The sequence below is a fragment of the Ptychodera flava genome, chromosome 5 (assembly GCF_041260155.1).
Source record: "Ptychodera flava strain L36383 chromosome 5, AS_Pfla_20210202, whole genome shotgun sequence".
NCBI lineage: Eukaryota > Metazoa > Hemichordata > Enteropneusta > Ptychoderidae > Ptychodera > Ptychodera flava.
The window spans coordinates 17,612,927-17,636,577 of NC_091932.1; the positions used below are offsets into that span (position 1 = coordinate 17,612,927).

The 23,651-nt window shown below is 38.8% G+C and overlaps 2 protein-coding genes across 2 annotated transcripts in view; one reads left to right on the plus strand and one right to left on the minus strand.

The window, feature by feature from the left end:
* Positions 1–315: 315 nt before the first annotated feature.
* The window catches only part of LOC139133162 (otolith matrix protein 1-like), a 31,777-nt gene continuing 8,441 nt past the window's right edge, over positions 316–23,651 (plus strand). The window contains exon 1 of the mRNA XM_070699591.1: positions 316–852. Within this exon, the coding sequence (XP_070555692.1) occupies positions 753–852 (100 nt within the window). The 5' untranslated portion in view covers positions 316–752. The remainder of the gene's footprint in view (positions 853–23,651) is intronic.
* LOC139133161 (CD59B glycoprotein-like) lies at positions 3,095–22,764 on the minus strand. Its single transcript, XM_070699590.1, has 3 exons — positions 22,396–22,764; positions 17,299–17,421; positions 3,095–6,146 (listed from the first exon to the last, which is right to left on the minus strand). Exons 1-3 carry the CDS (start codon positions 22,445–22,447, stop codon positions 5,917–5,919), a joined length of 405 nt encoding a protein of 134 aa, XP_070555691.1. The 5' UTR covers positions 22,448–22,764; the 3' UTR covers positions 3,095–5,916.

Genomic DNA, 23,651 nt, shown 5'->3' on the forward strand with positions numbered 1-23,651 from the left:
TCTTGCCTTTAAAATTCAGCTACGATTGATATCGTTTTCCTCTCATGGGCTGTAAAGACGGGCAACGCCCCAACGCGATCGAGCAGTTCCGCGTGTTCCCTTCTTTTATGAGAATACTTGCAAAAAGATGACCTTAATTTGACCCAGATGTTGAAGTGGAACAATGGGACATAAAAATGTCTTCTTGTTGGGTAATATTTCCTTCAAAAATCTCATTTGAAGTCCACTCACGCACGGCGGTTTTATTGTGAGCGACATGAGCTGTTGACTGCAGTTTAAAACTATAACTTAGCCAATCGCCCCCTGTCAATATTTAAACAAAACTTGTACACCGCGACTCCAAACATTCGTACGGGTCATCCATATTGCTTTGAAAAGCTAGCCCAAATCAGAATGCCTATTTGGTGCAAGATATGATATGTATCAGCCTATCAATAATGTGACTGGAGCGGCAGATGTACAAACGTGGATTGTACCCGAGCACCCTCGCTCCGCCGCTTTGAACGTCTGTCTCTGAAAACTGGGAAACCCTTTGGGAATTCCAATCTGTAGGAGTAGGCGGAAGGGGAAGCAAACTGTATATCTGCCTACGTCTTAAAAGAATCACACGTTATCAGTCGTATACGTATCGCAACTCGCAGATAACTCCTGTTATCTGAACGGTTGACAAATTGATTGACTTTGAGCGGTTCCATACGAGGCAAGCTATAGATTTATTACAAAATACCGTGATCTTCCTAACTCTGCACACCATGAACATAAGAGGGAAGCCAGCTTCAAAGCACACCGCCCTGTTGTTGTTCTTGTACATTCTGACCGTTTTGACAAAATCCTACGGCGACTTTCCACCAGGTAAGGGCACTTCCTCTGGGTGCATAAGTTTATGTAAGTGTGTATTACCATGGAGTATCGCAGGGCAGTTCAGTTGGCTAGGTAGTCTGTTCGAAAAAAAATCGATTATTTACTCGGTGCTCTGCACTATAACGTACCGAGTATTTAGTAAGTTAGAGAGCTGACCACCGAATACGAGATCGATTGATCGAGCAGACGATCAATCGATCAAGCAGACTATCCAACCAAAGAGCGCCGGTGCGTACGGTATGTATGTGTGACTCGTATGTCCTCGGCCACATGCGCTCGTGAAGTCGGTGTAGGATGCTGCGTTAGACGGTTGACACCTGCGAGGCAAAATGCCGGGCAAAGCAGTAGTGATATACAGTAAACACGGAACCTCTCTTGTCGCTCGACTGTTCGAAGTCCTTAAACAACCCTTATCTTCGCCGTGCTATGAGCGGTTAGTAGTGTGACACTGATAGAGTTGTGACAATGTTTTTGTGGGTGGCTAAGAAGGCAAAAGTCACGGTTAGTACCACTCCAGTGTGGTGCAAAGGTACTCACATCGTGTGATCAACAGGTGTCAGGTGGACTGTGCATTGACATGAATTCTGGATTTCTAGACTTCTGAACGTACTTAGCTGCGAGTTAACCTTTGGTTCCCCACAGCCAAGTGATAGGCAGTTATGGAAGGCAATGTGCACTGCAGATATACAGGATTGACAGTGCTATATGTTCATTACAACGATCTCTATCAACATCACCACCGTCTACTATAATTATGATTATTAAGTATTATTATAATTGTTGTTGTTGTTGTTGATTTTGTCGTCGTCGTTATTATTTTCTTAGATGTTCCTATAAGCTTACGTTTATATGAGCTAAGTAGTACAAATAAGTCAACTAAATCTAGGTGACAAGAGCGACGAACCTAAAAATGCACTATAAAGCTTATTAAAACAAGAAATCACAATCGCGATTAGAATAAAAAGCGGAAGGATTATACCATTTTTGAATCAATGCAGAGTAAACTGAAGGAAATAAACTTTAGTAGATTGTGGCGTTAGTAGTAGGCTGTTGCCCAGATCGTGGGGTGCACGCGATGACCAGTCACTGCTGCCGGGAAAAGCCGAGCGACTGGGGCCTGCCGGTAACTGTTGCCGAGAAAAGCCACGCGAGGGGCAAGGCCAACTAGTACATCTAACTGCTGCCATGAAAAGCCAAGTGGCTTAGGGCCAACGTAGTGTAGCAGCGAACGGGCGAGGGTTCGGAGAAGCGACCTTTGTGTACGCTGGAACATTCCCATTCACTACATCCGTATTGATGTTACCGCAAGGCGGAACCAAACGTTCATATACTATGATTAGAATGCGAATGCAATCCTGCCCCAGCCTACCCCTCGATGGTGACATTCACAGGAAAGGCTGGGTACCCAGGCTTGTTCCGAAAATTTTAAAACACCTCTTATCTGGGATTTTTCAACAAAACAGACATCTTATTATGAGAAATACGGGAGAAAAATAAACCAGAACACATCCCCTAATTTATAAAATCTTGTAGTGGGTGAGATAATTGCAAATACAGTTACATGGCTAACATGGCTGAACATATAAGAAAATTGTCTACCAGATGTCAAAGAGGTATTCAAGAATTTATAGCTTTAGTAAAAAGTGACCATTTTGGTGTTTTCACGGACCTGGATGATGAAAACAGACCCCCTCCCCGTTTCCCCTGATCTTAGGACGCATGGGTATCCATTTTCCACGTGAGTGCCACCATCCACTGGGCCCCTCTCCCCAGGCGCTCAAAATGCCTCACGTAGCACTGGGAGTTCAACGCGATAAAATACACTAAATTTACATTACTGAACTTGGCCTCCCCTATCGGCTCGAAAGACAATAGTCTTAAATGGACTGAATCGGAAGCTGTTTCCCCTTTGCGCGGAGAAAGTAATTTGGAGCCTTTATAATAATATATCTGTTGAGGTAATTTCCGATTACCAAAGCGGAACACTGCCTGTCAGTCTGGTTCCCTGACCCATTTTCCCCGGTAGAGGGCGTCCTCTATCGGGAAAGACGGGTCACGGAACCAGACTACACTGCCTGCATGCATACACATGTGTACATAAACAATAACATATGACATTAATGCAAATCAAGCTGTATTAATGAGCTGAAAACAGGGCATTTCAAAATGATTACGGAAGAAGAACTAGAATTGTATTTTACACACTCAGGAAATGCACACTGATAAACAGCAATTATTCAAACAACAAAATTTCAATGGAGATTTATTGGTTTTACTACAAATAAAGTATAACACCAAATGCTTACACCACCCTTCCGGTATAACAAAACCAGCACCTTCATATATTTGCATATCAAAATGACCATATACTGTTGCCGGGCAATGAATAACATGTACTCTGTGTCACCAATATGCCACTGATAAGCCAGGGATATTTTTAAAACCTTGGAAAAATGTTGTGTATATAACTGTATGTTATCGATAGCGCCAAACTCTTTGAAAACTGAGAAACTTCAGATTTCTGCGAAGATGATATGCCAAGATATATTAAAAGCATTACATAAAGTGGACCATTGAAGGCACAATGTGGTCAATTAAATATTTTTTCCCTTTCAGATTACATATTCTCACATCAACTCAAAAACAACTAAATAAAGACATAACCTTGATTTTATGATCCTTTAGGTGAATAGTACTCTGTATAAAATGATAGTTTATATAAAAATAAAATTCTTACATACAAAATTACATTAAATACAACATAAACTGTATATTGAGTATTTTTTGCATTGAAATTACTATAATTAAACTTGAATAAAATTTAACTCTCATACCTTACATTTAAAGCAATAAACATATAGAAAATGTCTTCTCTCTGTTGTTATAAATATCTTGTTTAATACAATGTCAAGGCACTGAAATATCATTATTTTCAAAGGCGAGCAATACGGATTTATAAAATAATACATGCCTCGATACTAAAAGATTTAAACTATGATAACCCCTGTGTTATCCATAGTTTCCTCATAGAGTATATAGTGAATTAACATTTTGGTGAAATTCCAAATCAAATTTCTTGCACACACATGCAACTGTAACCATCCTAGTCTAATCAATTGCATTAATATCAATTATCAAGTGTCAATAAATACACAGATTTAGCAAGTTAATTTTAGCTCCAGCTTTCCTCAGTCAGGGGAACTGTAAGTGATTCTCTTTCAAAATTTAAAAAACCCCAAAAACATCAGTAGGTCTATGAACAAAGTTTGGTACCTTAGAAACAAGTTTATTAATTGAGTGATATGTGGAATTCAAAATGGCTGCCATCCTTACAGGGATGCTAAATTGGTTGGGGGGATAACACTTTTGATTTTCAAAAATAACCCCCACTAATGGTGAATAATCTACTTACTGGTGCTGTATGTTTCAAAATGAGTCTAAAAGAGCAGAGTATCAGTATTGTAAAAATTTTGAGAGTTCTGAAAAGTCTGTCAGAGAGGCATTCAAACTAAAAAGAATGTCTCTGAGTCAGTAAAATTCTTGAAAAAAGTAAAACGGCATTCTGACACGAAAACCAATACTTAAATTTTCCATCCGGACAACTCAGGGTTTAAGGTACTGAAATGACATGGAATATTATAAGGTCATTCACAAAATACCGGGATTCATGTCCGAGTACATCGTGCAGCGGAGGTATTGTCCGAGATGCGTAGCGTCGAGGACAATACCGTAGCGTACGATGTACGAGACATAAATCCAGGTATTTTGTGAATAACCTTATTATTATACACCTTTTTAGTCCAACTTTACTTGAAAAAAGTCGAAATTTAGGCGTTTTTGGATACTTCTGCACTGAGCGATCGCAAGCAGACTTGGAACGCGTTCAGCACGTCCGCTAAGTGCACAGAACGAAATTTCAACCTGCGCTGCGCAGTATGCGTGGTAGAAATTTTACGTCAGCAGCATAATTTCACTCAAATTCACCGGTTTGGACTGACCATGATTTGCTTTGTGAAGTACTGAATGTTAAGAAGTATATATTGTTGTAAAAATGTAAAATATTCTCTTCTTTTTCCTCGCGTTGTCGTAAAGGTGTTTTGAGGTCAAAGGTCAAATAGCATCCAATAAAACCTAAAGGTATTGTACTCCGCATCAAAGTTATTGGACTCCGCGTCCTCTGATACCGAAACTTACTGTACGATGAAAGTCCATAGGTTACAGACGTAGGTGTATTATAATTAATTTTACTCTGTGTTTTTCACAAACGGTGAAATTTTTTTAGCAATAACGCATGAGATTAGAAGTCCTCTATCACCAAATTGGCAAATATTGATCAAATTGGAATGAACAAGACATTATGAACAGGCAACATGCAAGCTATTCAACTTGACTATGAGCTAGGCACCTGGTTAAATACTTCAAAATTTCTCTAATAAATCATTTTTTAAAATTAAAACTGTTGATATGAACTATCATTTGAGATCAACATGTAAACCAATCATCGAGGTTAGTAGTCTGTTGACTGACGTTTCAGCCAATTTTTCTTTCCACTCATGCTTCTTGGAAAATTCACCTTGGACTAAGACTAAGATGGTGTCTAGGCCACATGCCTGTGATACTGTATCTGCCTAGTACTGACTATACACTCTACTCAGCTAGCAGTATGATGCTTATTTTCGCTGTAAAAAGAAGCAAGAGACACTGAGTTTTGGTAAAGACTTAGTAAATTTCTGTCCAAATTACCCTGTTACTTTGAACAAAGTGTATTTCTTTTAAGTGAAAGGATGTAGAAACAATGAGGGAAGAAATTTTCAGACAAACCATCACAAAATGTTAAAGGAAAAAGGTGTATTCACCTACAAATTCATATTCATCAATACAGTGGACATTGACTGGGTAGCAGTTTTTCTCTTCGACGAGGAAAGCATCAATGTATTGCCTGATGCCAATGGTGTTAACACCTTACATTTTATCACCATGTGCATATATTTTGACCAATCAGGATGAGTTTTAGATCGGTGGCCAGTGTAGCAGGTGCCTGTTCCATCTTATGTATTATTCATATCCAGACTTAAACAACAAGAGAAGCAAAATAACCATGGCAACGTGGAAACTGGAAAGAGTTGAGGCACTTGAGGAATCACTGAAATTACAGTCGTCTGTGTCACAGCATTCGGAGCAAGCCCACGCTGTTTGTCGTGTGTCACAGGGCCATGTGGTTTGCAGGGCTGTGTCACATTCACTCTGCCAGTAGCATGACTTGCTTATAGTTTTTCCATCAACACCTGTGAGAATAAAAGTACAGCCACGGTAAAATGGGCTAAAAACATGACTTTGACTGAAAACAATGCATTAATGAGGCAGTAACATTAATCTTAAGTAATATTGACATGATTCGCATTGAATACAACGAGTACGTATTCTTATCTTTTTCATAAAGTATTTCACAATCACTATGTTTAAGCCAGGAATTTTAAACCAGGAACACTATCCCACTACATTTATTTGGGGGGGGGGAGGGACATTTTGCACATTTGGGGACAAGATACATCAGTTGTCAATCAAACTTTGTATTGTTTTCTAACAAAATAACTTCACAAAACAGAATCCAAGCTACTGAGACCGTGTCGCTATGCTTGAATTTCAACCAACTTGAGTAGCAGTATACCGTATGTATTTCAATCAGAGCTCAGTCCGATTACACAATCACAACAAAAATTGCTAGACTCGATAGCAGTCAACAATGAAAACTTCAACAACTGGGATTTGCAAGCCAACTTTTGCTACATAATGAGCAATACAGATACCATGATATACCTCACAACATTTATCCAAGAAACAGATATTTTTTAAGATCACCCCACATTTCATATTCTGCATAAAGTTATATCTTATATTTATATATATATATATATATATATATATATATATATATACATATATTTTTTTTTTTTTTTTTTTTTTTTGATAAGTATCCTTTACTTATTTTTGTAGTATTAGTTCTTGACTATGTTCACCTTTGAGGGAATAACGTCAATAAAGTTATTATTATTATTATTATTACGAGATATCAAATGCGGCGTTTTAATTACTCCTAATTGCAGCTCCGAAAGTACATGAATATCAGCCCTAAATTAATCATGCAAAACAAAGGTCATCATCAGTAACGGGTATTGCTTGCAGACTACACACAACACTAAGTCGACTTATGAGTGCACCCGAGGTGACCTGCAGTATGCAAGAATGCGGGACAATGGGTTCCGTTTTGAGGTCATTGTCGTGAAGGGGCCCCCTGGCAGCAACACTGCAATCAAGGCATTCAGCTTGAAAACACGATGCCTTGTGTATGATATGTGATGTCATTGTTGGAAATGAACTCTAGTCTGCCAGCAGCAATCACATTTGACATGACACAGGCATCACACACATGCACACCTTGCTGAAAAGGAGAACACTTGTCCTTCCAACATGGTAACAGATATTGTATTCAAAAAAAGAACACCGATACTGGAAAATACATCAGTGGTTAAAACTTTGAACTTATTGAGTTTCAACACAACAGTATCAAAATAGAGGCATATTCTATTGAGATATTTCAAACTGATTTTACAGCTTCCAAGTAGCAGCATTACAGTTTGGATTGCTGTTTAAAAATTAACAGAATATTCTCAGGCTCAGACCTGAATTGGTCCCATTTTAAACTCTCTAGGGCCAGTAGCTGTAACTGTTGATGAGTATTTACATAATTTCTTGTAATTTCAGCGATAGTTTTGTGTTCTACTCCCCGCGGAATATTGGGATACACAGTGTTGAGCTTGTCAAGTAATGTCAACTTAGCTTGTGCATGTGTAGACTGCATTGTTATTGTTGACCAGTGAAGTCTAGTCCCGACTAAATTCAAATGTAACAAGGCAGTATTGCTGAAGGCAATGAGTACTTGGGCCGAGATAGAGTAATTTTGAGGACAATATATACTACTATTCAAATATGGTCTTGAATTTCCTCCTGTCAATTAGGCATTTGATTAACTGGTTATTAAACGAAGCAATCGCATGATAACGGCAAAATATGTCTAGCAACTTTTGTGGAGTTTGAGGCAGGGGTTCTTTATTTATAGTGAAATTGCTTAAACTCCTTAAATATTCAAATTACAGCAAATTTCTTTGGTTCTCGATGGTAGATGTCTAATATTTAGATGGGCATATTTAGATTTCTACCCTATAGTTATCCCTATATACCAAAAATCGGACATCTAGCTCTATTGGCTTGCTCAGAATTAGATATGCAAATAATTAATGAGGTACAATATGTGGTGTCATAAGGTGTCCCATCATACCAAATATGAAGGGTGTAGCACTTGTGGTTACTGAGTTGTGGACAAATATATATATTTTAGGTCAAAGGTCATTGAGGTCACATGACATTTTGTCAAAATAATTGTATTGCTAAGTTATTCCTATATACCAAAAATCAGACCTCTAGCTCTATTGGCTCGCTCAAAATTAGATATGCGCATAATTAATAAGGTACAATATGTGGTGTCGTTAGGTGTCTTATCATACCAAATATGAAGGATGTAGCACTTGTGGTTACTGAGTTGTGGACAAATATATATATTTGAGGTCAAAGGTCATTGAGGTCACGTCACATTTTGTCATAATAATTGTATTGCTAAGTTATTCCTATATACCAAAAATCAGACCTCTAGCTCTATTGGCTCGCTCAAAATAAGATATGCGCATAATTAATGAGGTACAATATATGGTGTCATAAGGTGTCCTATCATACCAAATATGAAGGGTGTAGCACTTGTGGTTACTGAGTTGTGGATAAATATGTATATTTGAGGTCAAAGGTCATTGAGGTCACGTGACGTTTTGTCAAACAAATTATATTGTTAACTTATCCCTATGTACCAAAAATCAGACCTCTAGCTCTATTGGCTCGCTCAAAATTAGATATGCGCATAATTAATGAGGTACAATATGTGGCGTCATAAGGTGTCCCATCATACCAAATATGAAAGGTTTAGCACTTGTGGTTACTGAGTTATGGACAATAATGTATATTTGAGGTCAAAGGTCACCAAGGTCACATGATATTTTGTCAAAATGTCTGAGATATCTGCGTGAACCGATGGACTCACTGATGGACTCACGGACGGATATGACCCAATCTATAAGCCCCCTGGACTTTATCCGTGGGGACAAAAAACTGTGTCACTGCATCCTTTAGGCAATATGAATATGATGAGAAACTAAATTTTTATTTTTCTTGGCCTTATACATGAAAGTCTATGGAGAACTGCCTTATACATGTGAGTCTATGGAGGTGTAAACTAAAAAGTCCTCTAACACGGCCAAATTCGATCGCATTGTGAAACAAATCGACGTGCATCTGTATGGGGTTGGGTACTATTCTTGTGCAAAGTTTGAAAGAAATTGACTGGGGCATGTCTGAGATATCTGCGTGAACGGACGGACGACGGACGGACTGACATGACCAAACCTATAACTCCCCCAGGACTTCGTCCGTGGGCACTAAAAACAACGCAACAGTTATTACAGCTACACCGGCGGTAGGTTCATATCCAGAGCCCCGTACGGTCTGCCGCCGTCGCTTGAAAACAATCTCATAAACCTGGCCATATGGGCAACTGTGATATGAGCAGCTGGATGCTTGACTTCCCGGAGAAGACGAGCTGTCACGTTCAAGCTCAGGATTATTTGTCGATCAAATTTCAGTAAATTTACCTTACCTAGATGAAATTTTGTCTATATGCTGAAATTTCGCCGAAGTTTGACAAAATTGCATCGATTTTTCAGGTTCATATCCGACATTTTTGAGTTTTGAGTGCAGACAGAAATAAGTTTTGAGGCAACATGGCTGCGACCCCATGTTGACCCCTAGCCCTGCGTACGATGCTATGTGCTACAGCTAACACACAGCATCGTACGCAGGGCTAGCGAGAGAGTTGCCGACATCGACGGTTATTTACGAGAAGTGAATAAAAGACTGTCATTTTTGGAAGCGATCGAGTAGCTGAGGTAGGCTGGGATACGACTTGGGCCCAAGAACGCTGAATTTCGGCAGTAATTTGGCTTTTTACGTCAAGTCCCAAATGGATTTGAAGTCACCGACCCTACGTACGCGTACGGGTCTTTGCAAGGCTGTGGTGAGCGGGGCGATTAGCTGTAGCGGAACACACAGCATCGTACGCAGAGCTAGTTGACCCCAAGTGAAAATGTGTTCGCGATCAAATCTTCCTATATTTTTTTCAGAATTTTCGACAAAATCATTGCTTCTTACATCTTTTGTAAAATATAAAATATTAAAATAAAAATGCGATGTGCCATGTCTCTAGATTTCTAAAATATCGTTCGTTGACCGTTCGACGGAATACTCATTTCGCAAACTTGTGACGCAGTTGAAATTCAATACTGACCGCCAAATAATCTTAATGAGACGAGATCATTCTAGACATCCTCCAAAGTATCCAACCATTCGCGTTAGAGTTCAGCTCGCTTAGAGGATCATAACATTCTTCGGCCTTCGTTTAGATCGACCCTAATCTCTCCCATTTAGGAAATAAATACACAAGCTACCTTGACAAAACTTCGTGCACCATCCAGGACCAAACACACTACAAATCTGTCTTGATGTCATCATCTCCTTACATGGTAATCGGCATACCGTATTTTTTAGCAAAGGAGACACAGAATACGTCGGAGTATTCAGTTTCAAAACGTATTACATTGTGTGATGTTGTCAAAAAAAGGTAATGTTACTGCAGTGGTATAAATTACAAAACACAAAAGTTCAAATCAGTTTATTTTGGACTGGCTTTACCCAACATTAATATTGTTTCTTATGCCAGATTTGACCACGTGCTTACTGGCGACCCCTTTACATGCAAATTTTGTGTCAAATGGTGTGTTCTCCTGGAAAAACAAACGTACGATTTCTATATGAAGGAGGCGAAATTTGCCCTCAAAACTCGAAACCACCCCTTTATGGGGTGTACCTAGCTATTTTGAACGAGCTTCTCGAATCTGCAGCTCTATTTCGAAATGATGGTCTGGTTTTCTCAGCTCAAGGATAAGTGTTCTCCATCGCTGTGGGCATTACTATTCTCAACTGGGGGTACAGTTTCCAGTCGTAATGTTTTTCATTGTGTCCGGGATATAAAACCTTTCCTTTTCACAATTTTACTTCGATTAACACTAGTCCACATCTTGTCAGCGATTAAACATGTTTTAAGTTTAAATGTTAAATTCTGGTCTCGAGCCCTCTTGTTCGACCAAACTGAAATTACCCCTCCCACTTTGGCTCGTCCAGTGGGTGTAGCAAGGGTCGTGCCATCGCCTAGGAAACGGAGGGTGCATTAATTGTTGCATTTCGATGCACATTTTGATTATATTCAGAAGATTTTGTGGCAAAAACTCAGATAGAGAAGCATTATTATTCACATCTCACTTATTCAAGACTGGCTGAGAGCCGCACTTCCATTCAGTTAACATCATTACGCCATTTATTATGCCAAGAAAGATGAAGCCAAGACATTTTGCCCTCCCAGGTCTCAGCCAGGAGTGGTTATACCTTACAGAGTTTTTTCCCACGGAATGAAAACAAATGTACTTGGGCTGAGGCCCAAGTACAACAAGAACAGTGCATTTCACAAGTACAGACATTATGTTGACAAGCTGAATTCTGTGTAGATATTTCAACATGTTTTGGGAGTACAAAAACTTGCAAATGATATACAAAACATACTGAAAGCAGTGAAACCCATTTAGAGCTATAATAGTACCTTTTACATAAGTCTAAGGGGTGGACCATTTTATATTTTGGGGGAGGAGGCATGGAAAATTAACCAAGGAGCATAATTTTTTTCTCTGTGCTTCATTCAGAATTATTCTTTTTCAAGAGTGTGAATTTTGACTTCTTTTTTCCACTTTCCCTCTCAGGGGAATGCACATACGCTCGCTGAAATGCCTATATTCACTGTCATTTTGCTCTTGTTAGATACTTTCCTTCATATAACATGACAAATCTGAATAAGGAAAGGAATGTAAAGCACCACAAAATTTATATGGCGCTAATAGTCAAACTGCATCTGCTTCAAGAAGCTGGAAAGTTGGAAAGAAAACAGAAACACCCTTTACTGCAGCAAAATTATTGAGATGGAGACATCAAGTCATCAAGGTCTCAATCTGTTAGAAAACAACTACGTAACCACTGTTAGTGATTAAATTTGTTCTGAGTAGAAGGCTAAAAGCATGTGACACAACCCGACTAAGATTTAAAAGACTGGAAAGGCATAGGGGTAATGGAATACTGAAATGACAAAATGAAATCAATTACTTCAGGGTGGTTAGGAGTGGGTGCCCCTCTCATGATACAGAAAAGTTTGAATTTTACATATTAAGATGGGAGTTATTTGGTGACCATTTTGAGTGTTTTAAACAGAGTTTTCATGAAGACTCAAATTATATCAGACACAAAATAATTTCCCAGTATTATCTTGACAATAGAGACAACTTGACACTATGACAAATTTCTATTTTTTAGCTCATATTTGGTTTTATATATAAATACCAAAAAGAGCTTATATGATGAGTCTGAGTGGCATCTGTATGTCTGTATATTTGTGGGTATGTGTGGATGTATGTCCGTCACACACAAAGGCTCCCATACCGCCAAAGCTACCGTCTCAGTATTTGGTGTACAGGTAGATGTAGGGGTTGAGATGTGAATTTGTTCAAATGAACACATCAGTGTCAAAAATGTGAAAATGAGGTAAGAAAAAGGGAAATTCTGCAAATGTAGGAGTGGTGGCATGCCAGCATGCTACTCCACTGAGCTTGAGTCATTTCCTGTCATTGTTTATGAACTGTTACATATTAACAGACCTGCTCAAACTAAGGGACGGACCATTAGATCTTGGGAGGGGGTGGTCACAATGAAATTGTGAACATTTTTTTTACATTGTAAATTTCTTATTATATTATATCATGCTACCATGCGCCATTCTGATTGGATGAGAGCTCATTCCACCGATGCTAAAATACTGTTTTAGCACTGATAGCAGTGGTAAAACAGGCCCCTAAACCAGCATTTTTGAAAATTTCCCACTTGCTGCATTTGAGCGTACCCATCTAAACCATAGACCCTCGTGAAAAACCGAAACAGTCCGCTTTGTTTTAAAGAAAGAATACCGAATTTTGATACACAGATAAAGTGTGGGTCTGTAACTCACCTCTTGGTGAAATAAGTTGTAGACGAATTATTGCATTGAGGCAATAGCGCACCGTGCACTTTCTTGATATTGCGGGAATCGAGACGTGATATATCCTACCGCTCTTTAAAATGAAGCTAGTATTCGTTCACACACTAATAAATTGACACTTCCTCACAGTAACGGTATGTCAGATATTCTTTACCAAAGTTTGGGCTGCAACAGACCGGGTTGTCCTAACGATGTAGACCAAGAGGTTCAAAATAACAATGGGACGACTCCTGGCGACTGCGACAAAATTTGACATCAAATGCTGCGAACAATATCAGCGTCCAGCTCTCGCTGCATCGGGCAACACACACTGTACAACTGTTCATCACAATTGCAGTCATCGTACGTCTGGATTATTTCAAAACTGCTTGTTTTCTGGTACAATTAACGTCCGAATTATCCATCAAAATCACATCCTGTAACTTCACTGTACCACCTCTGAATGTCGCGACGGTCGACGTATACCGTATACGCGTAAGCGGTACAGAATGAGACAAATCTATTTTTAGTATGCCAAAAAAACCAGGACTATTGTTCATATGTAAATTTACGAAAAAATTGTTACTTTTTCTTTTGATTTGAACTCTTGACCTGTTTTCTGTGTCTGCAGCAGGTATTTTAATGATAGTCTTCGCGTTGCATGCGAATAAAATGCAATGTTGATGAACGTATGCGTACGATACTGTGTGCGTGTACGTAATCCCACACATAAAAATGATCAGTCTCGGGCGCAGAATTGCCGACGATTGATCTCTCACACGTCCATTTTCTGCATTTGGGGCTTAAAGTGACGAAAACACTCAAACAAGACAACAAAGACACACAAGTTGATATAATATAATAGCAATAACCCCCTTCGCAGTCGGGTATACACTCGATTTTGGTACAATTCGCTCCATATAGCACGAGCCGATAGCGAGTGCTATATGTCGCGCATTGTACCAAAATCTCGTGTATACCTCCTGCGGCGTGGGTTATTGCTTAAATAAATTTTTTCCAAATGAGAAAAGCTGTGCTAATTTTTTTTTCTGAGTAAATTTTCAGATTTATAATTTTTTTTAGTTCGACGCTGTCTGAGGATACAATGTACATCCATATCACTAGCGCAAATAAGATTGCGTGCTGTAACTACAACATACATATGGCCCAGTGATTTATATTGCTGATAGATTTCGCGAAATGTTGCAGATCATCTTTTGACAAGCTGAGAAGCTGTTTGCAAAAAAATGTGGTGAAATTTCAATATTTGTGTTTTTAGGACAATTTTTGCCCTTTTTTGATCAAAACATCTATTTCTCTGTAGCAGCGTGTCCAACTTTTGTCAACTTGTTTTTCTGGTTTAAATATTTCTTGTTGTTTTTCTGGTTGTACTGTGCAGAAATCATTGTCATAACATCAACGTAGAATTTTCCTGCACTGAACAGATAGAAACAACATTTATTGTTGATCTTTGGTACCCATACTGGTATGTACCAATTCTGATCAAATGTGAGCGACACCGTATAATTGCGGTATTTTTTAACTACCTAATGCACAGAAATGCCAATTAATGCAGGGAAATCAAATTGCAGCTTCTGAATACATGTATGTATATCCTACAGAAGTGCTTGGGAATTCTCATGTTTCAAAAGTTTATGTGATACACTGATTCAAATTCAGAGTTATAGCCTTTCATTTTGGTGGAATGCTGCTTCTATACTTAACTGATCAAAATATTCTATCACATAGTTTGGAAGACAAAATATTTGATAAATTATTAAGCGTATTATTTGAGACATTTTTAGGTAAGTCTATTTTAGGGCTGATGTGCAGCATCTCGGAAGCTGTTATCCAATTTGGTGGCTGAATCTTACTGTTATAATTGAATAATACGAATAGACTCCCTAAGATGCTGTGAATAGTGGCAATCATTATAACCTTCCCAATTCCGAGCACGCTGCACATCAGCAGGGATCTTGCGGCAAATTCTTGCGCCCTTGTCCAACCTTCATCCAACCCTTGCCACATAGCATTGCAAATGTTGTGCTCAAACATTGAAAAGGTGTAGCTCTATTTCTAGAGGCATTCAAAATTGCGGTGAGTGCGGGAACCACTTTATGTACATCAAATACTTTTATTGACAAGTCATGATAAGCAAGGTACATCATTGTGAAGAACAACAACAGACACATGATATCCGGTGCAGGCTACGTGGACAAGCTGGATTAAGTATTGGAATTTAAGGATGAGAAATTGTACCAAAAGCACAACCAATGAATAATGTTACTTAAATGTTTCAAATTGCAACACTGGGTACATGTAAAACAACAGCAAAAGTGTGAGTTAGAACTATTAATCCAATCGGATCATTAATGAAATGTTATGAATTCAGATGTTATGAAAATGTTGTGAAAAAGTTTGCTGAAAACGAAAGATGTCATAAAATGGGACATGGGGGGGGGGCTCACTGAAAACAAATAGTAAAGACTTAAAGTAACTGTTTGTACATTATTTTTCACTTCATTCCTGCTGGAAATTTTGTTCTTATTTTTTCTGCAATCCTTGGCTGGATTTTTTTCCAAAGGTTGTAACCTCTTGGAATTTCTTTTCCCATCCTCTTCCAACCCCCCTTCCCCAGGATATCAAATGGTCCACCCCTAACTAGAAATGGTTCAAGGACGTAGATATACCGTATACAGCAATGCTTGGTTAAGCTGTACAAAGACAAGATGTGGAGAACATAATAAGTATTTGCGAAACCAATTCCACTTCCTTAAAAGTTGTGCAAGTTCATAACAAATTTTGAGGAAGTATGGATCCAGCTATTTTGATCTCAGTTAATAGAAGTATGTTCACCAAGGCTGATTTTTACATATGTGCTTGCTTTTAGGTTGCTAATTCTCGAAAAGTCATTTTCGCCATTTATGATTGGCACGATTTTTGTACAAAAACGGATATATATATATATATATATATATATATATATATATATATATATATATATATATATATATATATATATATATATATATATATATATATATATATATATATATATATATATATATATATATATAGGGGGCGGTAGTTGCAGTTTAGGGTTTCACCAACTTACTGTATTTGGAATCATGGAGAAAAAGCGCCAAGCTTGGTGCTTTCATCTCGTGACATGGCATTGTCATTCACGTTTACACCAGACTGTGCATATTTACATAACTATTGTTTATGTTATGCAAATGCACACAGCCTTTCGTGAATGTGAGTGGACAATGCCATTCCCATCAAAAGATGATTCCTGCCACATCACGTGATGAAAGCGCCAAGCTTGGCACTTGTTTTCCATGATTCAAAATACATTAAGTTGATGAAGCCCTAAACTGCAACTTCCGTCATTAATTTTGTCTGGTTTTGTAAAAATATTGCGCATGTTATAAATGGGGATATTTTCCTGAATAAGCGACCCAGAAGCTTTGCACATATGACAAAATTAGCCGTGATGAACTTCCCTGTTAAGAATGTTTTCACTCAGTCTCCAGTGTTACAACAGTTTCTCACTGTATTGTGTGTGTTGGAAACTCAAATCTAAAACCAGAAATGTTTTGTACAGAAACAGAGGGGAAATTCCCTTCAGCATTCTGTGTGGTGGAACAAAGATCAGTGTCCTTTGTTCATGCCATGCCTCAAGAGATTTGACTGAATTGATCACTTGCACAACAATTCAAGATATGTGTATGTAATCATTTCAGAAGACTTTTGGTTATTATTACCAAGTATTCAGTGTTTCATCCAGGATGACATCAAAAATGGGGACTTTCCCCTTTTTCAGAAAATTTAGGGGGGAATTCGCTTGTTCATGAGTTCTACTTGTATCTCTGAGGTGTGACTGGCACCATTTCATGGGGGCTGATCCCCCCTTGACAAATTACGGAGGGGTACCAACATGTCAACAGACGGGGAATCCCCCACTGCCCCTGTCTAGATGAAACACTGAGTATTAAATAGATTGTAAGATACATACACTGCCACTCTCACATACAAGGAAGTTTTAATATCCTTTGATTGAAATCACTTCTTCACTTTAGATAAAACCCAAAAATTCTAAAAGTAAACAAAACACATCTTGAGATAATCAAGACATAATCATGCGACCTATGAACTGTGCAACTTACTTGACCAAACAACCGATTTGAGACAGGCATCCTGGGTGGGGCTACACTCTCTCAAGTCCACGTCACGGTTACATTGTCCATTACTGCTCGCACCACTGCATTCATAGCAACGCAGACCATAAGCTGAGTGAGGCAATGTGCAGTTGAAAATGAAAAATCAGTACAACATTAACTTACCAGTACAAATCCTGTACCTTATATCTATACCTATCAATCTATATATATATATATCTAACTATCTAACTATATATATATATATATATATATATATATATATATATATATATATATATATATATATATATATATATATATATATATATATATATATATATATATATATATATATATATATATATATATAACAATGGCGGGTGACTAGAACGTGATGTGCACCCAGGATGAGGAGCCTGTCTCTAAAACACATAGATTTTATATTCCAACAGTGTAGGAACTTGAACACTCATTGACGAAAAAGATTCAAGTGCAACCAAGGGTGTTGCCAGGTATGCTTAGAATATTTTTATTAAAGAAAGTAGTTCCATGTTCTTCTGTAACTAGAACCGCTGTGGAAATATCGGCAAGTAAACTTATGATGGATTGCTGCAGTGCAAAAATTCAAAGTGGTTGTTATAAAACATCTATAACCTGGACTTTATTCGGGCTATAGGCCCATTTATAACCCCTCGTGGCCGTGTGTTACCAGAAACACATTGCTATTACCCCTCGGCCTATGGCCTTGGGGAATATCAATTTGTTTCTGGTAACACACGGCCCCTCCGGGTAATAGACGGGCGCTATAGCCCTAATGACCATGTAATACTAATAGGTGTTTCATATATATATATATATATATATATATATATATATATATATATATATATATATATATATATATATATATAATATATATATATATATATATATATATATATATATAATATATAATATAAATATAGGGCTTACCTTGTTACCAAGTAAATTTTACCAGAGTTCTCCAGTATTTGTACTGGGGTTCTCCTGGGTGTATCATTGCAATCAAGTGAAATTGAAATGAATTTGTTTAATTGGGCCGGTACGTTTATCATTAGCCTTTCCTATGAGCATGGATGTAACATCCATGCTATGAGCCAATTAATTAATTGAATCACCGTGACTGAACACAACTTTCAAAGGAGGAAAACACAACAAAATCTCATAACAATGTCAACAAGCATTGGAAGCGAGATCCAGAGCATGGAAGTAAAAGTCTTTCTTTTTGTTACCTCTATGACTAGAGCTTGACGACTGCCATGTTCAAGATGTTGTGTCTCCAACACAAAACCTAAACACATCTTTTTCTGAGACACAACTACGGCAATTACCCTGGTATGGTACTTTAATTTACGAAATTATTCCTAAACCTAGGCATACATTCCCATGGCATGACCGGGAGTCGTGAAAGCTGATGTACTCTGAACACTGTACTGAACTTATGTGAACTTTAAGCAGGTACAGATATACCGGCAAGGTAGTTTGTGGAAGACAATAGTCTAAATGGCGATGAAACCAATCAATAATGACTTATTCAAAGCCCCAGTATTTGTAACTTTTAACAATTTTTTTCATATTTTTGATTAAAATGACATCCTCAGTATGTGAAAGTAGACCATAATTAATACTGAATCGCATGGTTTGCATGCCCAGCCCGCCTCACGATTAACAGTAAAAGGAGTGAAAAATGACTTCTTGTCCGGACCAGAAGTCAGCTTTGTTGACACACGAAACGAAACGTAATCACACCACCGCGCATGCTCAACCACATCTACGCAAGTTTTACTGTGGCGTCCGTAGAAACCATACGCTCTTCGAAAAGGTCTGGTCCATCGAAACTGGAGACTCAGCTAAAAACGCGCGAAAGTTTGGTGAAATACCGGAAAGATTTAAATATGCAAGTGTTTACAGATTGTTCCGACTGTAATGAGCCGTGCAAACAAACGTCTTGAACAGCTAAACTAACGACGGAGGCAGTCGATTGTAAGCTTCATGCAAGGCACTGCACGTTGTGACTGATGGTACGGAGATCAAGTTTGCTGAATGAATTGAGAGAGAAAAACATATATGAATAAAAATTCAACACTTCACCATTGTAATCATTGAACTAGTCGTTTCTTCCATTATGGAGTATAATGAAAATTTCGTTGAAAATAAATGACGGGACTGATTCTGCTCCTTCTAACGAAGTTTTGTGTACGGCCAGGCTACGCTGCAGGCAACACAGCCTATCAACTTCGCATATCGTTGCCGTACGGCGTAATTGAAAACGCTCAGAAAGGAAAAATTATATCTTGAATGCAGTACAAAAGTCTTCCTTATTAAATTTAAAAGTATTTCAAAATAATATCGAACGTAACGGGTATCTAATCCTCACAAGGACTACAGTAGTACAACAAGTATCGATCGGCTAGCTGCGATGCGATGGAAGTTCGAACACAAGAGAGATCCAGGCCTCACTGCAAAGTCGTCCCCTGCGAACCCGGCCCGACAGCAAACTAACCTCTCGGTTTGATTCTGTTGTTTATATTTTTTATAAAATTCATGATACATATCTGACTTTCACAACTGTACAATTTGCTCAGGCTGTAGTCTACAGACGATCGGAGAGAGCTAGGCAGGCCTCAAATTTGCATGGACAATGCCCGGGACAATTATAGACGCAGCTCGATGAGAAAGTCATTCACATAAACCTAAATGAAGTGATCAATACAAAACTTTTAAACATCACTGGTTCTGAAAATTTATGATCAACGGTTCTGACCTACGGATTTTACACTGCGACGTTGTTTTTTGTGTGTTTGCCAGCTACTAGACCTGTAAGGCTGTACTACATGGAGGTAGTAGACTGTACAAGTGCAGCGCTAGCGGGGCCGGGCCGAGATTGGTGTGGGGCCTGCAGCAAGGTAAAATTGACAGCGTCCATTGCAGAATGCCCGCGTGTTATCCTTTCTCGTTTGGGAGGAAATTTACCGCTGTATTCAGAATGCCTTTTTACCAGTATAAAAGCTCAGTAATGATGCATCAAGAGCCAAGAGTCTGTAAATTTCTTAGCAGTAGCTCCATTGTTTTTTTCTAAATTTTCGCTGAGATACAGCAGTGCGTATACTGGTCCCGATCGTTCTGACTCAGGCGTTCACAGCTGTTTAGGGAGCCGTCATTATTTACGATCTGGGGGTCGGAGGAATTACATTAGAAACTCCGAAATTTTGAGTCGCACCCCAGCCAACCATGATGACTTTGAGTAACCCCCTCTCTAACAGAAAGTTTGGCTTACCTGAGCCCATGTAATAATATGTAGATATAAAAGCTCACCTAATAAGCAGTCTCCGATCATATAGGCCTAGTATTGTTAAATTTGGATGGGTAGCATGTCATTATGGTATGGTTAAATGTCCAAATGGTTTTTGAACTCAAGTCAAATAAAATATACATTTCTATGATAATATAAAGGATGAATTCACAACAGTTCAGTTTTGTCCTAGACCCTGTGCACTTATAGTGATATCTGTCGAGAACATTTCTCCATGACCAAGCTTCTCCTTCCAACCCTGGTAACGACTGCAGAAAACTACTGTGTGACATCATCATCACCACTGTTGATCCTCATCTTTAATGTCGCTGGTGCCATTGCGTACATGAACAACGATATCATTCTCATCGTCACTATCTTCTCTTTCATAATAAGTATTGCTATTAGTAGCACCTACTTGTAGTTTTTTGCCTTGCTTCATCTAGTTGATATTTATTTGTACTGTTAGAGTATTTATTTTCTTTTTATTTAATATGTATCAGAGTAAAATATATATAATCAACTGATCATTATGTCATTGAGGACAGAGTAAGACAAAGAAAAAACATTTTGAGCAACCCCTCATGACTTTCAATTTTTGAACGACCCCCAGGTTGTAAATACTGACGGTTCCCTTACTTGCTGCCAAAGGCCGTCGCGTTCACTGCATTCGACAGCCTACCATACATTGCTAAACTATGTTGCTTCGATTTCGCAATCACCTTGCCGCTAAAGCGACAATCAGCTGAAATTTATTATTTCAAGTTACTCAATTTTGATAGCTATTTGCCTACAGAAGTGAGCCAAGTGTATATAGTGTCGTCTTGATTTTACATCGGTACCCGGAGTTCTAAGTGACCAACTGCAGGGTGCGCATCGGTGCACTGCCGACTGCAGTTTGAATAATCCGTATATAACGCACACGGTACCAGAATAGAATGTTAGCCTCCTCTGCCAAAGTTCTGTATCCTCTGAAACACAGTAGCAGTACGTATTTGAACGGAGAAGAACAAAATAAAACCATTCGCAGGTCATTCAGCCGGCGACCATGGGCGATTACCCGGACAGTAGCGTGGCATGGCAAGGCCCCAGGAATGTTGCAGGCTCGATGATGTCATCAGTATCGGCGTTCTCGATCACGTGCACAGCCTACAAATTGTCAACAAACCCGCGCGGCAATCCAACTCGATCGGGCAATATTTAGCGTTTGTATGTCACTACAGGAGCACAAATTTGGCTTATTTCTTTACTGAACAACATTTCACGATGGATGTAAGAGAATAATATGTAATTTCGAACATAAAAAGAGGTTAAAAGTTACAAATACTGGGGCTTCAAGCATGGCCGACAATAGCACAATGGCGGTGTACCAGTACTATTGTGTCACTCACAAAGGCTGCCACAATAGGCTCTTGGTTTTTAGGCCAGACTATGGCGGTGTTACAACAAAACTACAAATCTTTTCAGCTAATCCCCAGTGTTGGCTGCAGGGTCTGTGTGGTTCCAGCGTTGCTGTGATTGCGGTTCGCGTCCTCAATGTTTGTATAATACCGGTGCATGCATAGTGTGTGACATGTCCAACAATCTGTTTATGATCAAGTCGATGTCACCACAATTAAATCGTAAATCAGATCCTATTTACAACATCTGAATATATATTATCTCAGTGCTTTAAAGAGCGTCGACCGTAATATGGCCAGAATTGGCATGGCAATATCGAATTTGTGCTAAAACCCGTTTGTTTTGGGATCTCCTCAGTCTCACTGTCTTACCTTCTCTTGCGAATATCGCAAGAATCAGGACGAAGAGAAGTCTTTCTGTCATCGCGACTTGTCACCTTTTTGTCTGGCGATATTCTGTCACCATAGTAAGCCTTTTAAATTGGATGGTCAAATCCCTTGGTCAAACGCTGGCCTCTCGTAAGGTCACAACAATTCAATGTGGAGTCCGAAATCGGAGGGCGAGCGGAATGTCAGTTTTGGTTCATTGCGCATGCTTACTTTGGTTGATATATAACCATTTTCAATGGCGCGTAGGCGTTGGCTTGGCGACTATCTCGGGTCATGACCCTGTTGTAGAGTGGTGCCTTGAGTCGCATGCGTTGCCAGACCACAGGGCCACAAGGCAGTAGTGTAACAAAACTGTAAAATAGTTATCAAAATATTAATGGTTCCGAGCATTGCAATATAATGTTCGTCATTATAAGTTGGTTACTTACACATGGAGCTACAAATGGATCAAAGCTCCATGACTTTTATAGGCCTAAGTACCAAACTGAACTGAAATCCTGAACGACGTTCATAATTATGCCAAATTCATGCGGTTTTAGTACAGAACCTCGAAAACAGTCCTTTTTATAGCTGTGATATCGCAGCGGTACTTGTGGAGTGTATCGAACGCGCTTGGGTCATTGAGGTCATCGCCGACTGTGGCGATGACCTCAATGACCCGAGCGCGTTCGATACACGCCACAAGTACCGCTGCGATATCACAGCTATCCTTTATATCAATCAATCAATCAATCTTTTATTACTCAACACACTGACAGAGAGTGTGGTATGGTACATTTCAGATGAAAGAACAACATGTCCAAAACTGAACACCATCAAATGGATATTAAAATCCAAGTAAATTGAATTGAAGTACAATTTATAACTCTGACTGTAAACAGCTAACTGTAGGTAGCTACTGGATAGTGATAGTTTTTATAGTGATAGTTGTAGCATTTTGCAATACTTTACTACCTCGGCATTCCGCGTATGATTTACTGTTTCGAGAGATTGATCAGTAACATTTTTCACAAATTTGTTATACTATAAATACTGTTGCAAGACTGCCTGCCAGGTGTGTTGATTAATTAAATTTTGGCAGCACGTTGCGTTGGTTTGTACGATATGATGCATGTCCTAGATTTGTCGTTGAGGGCGCCAGTGATTAAGAAGTCCTCGGGCCGGAGGTTGCGAGTGACAAATAAAAAAAAAAGAAAACGAAAAATCCAGATAAACAGAACCCTAAATGAGCCAACTTA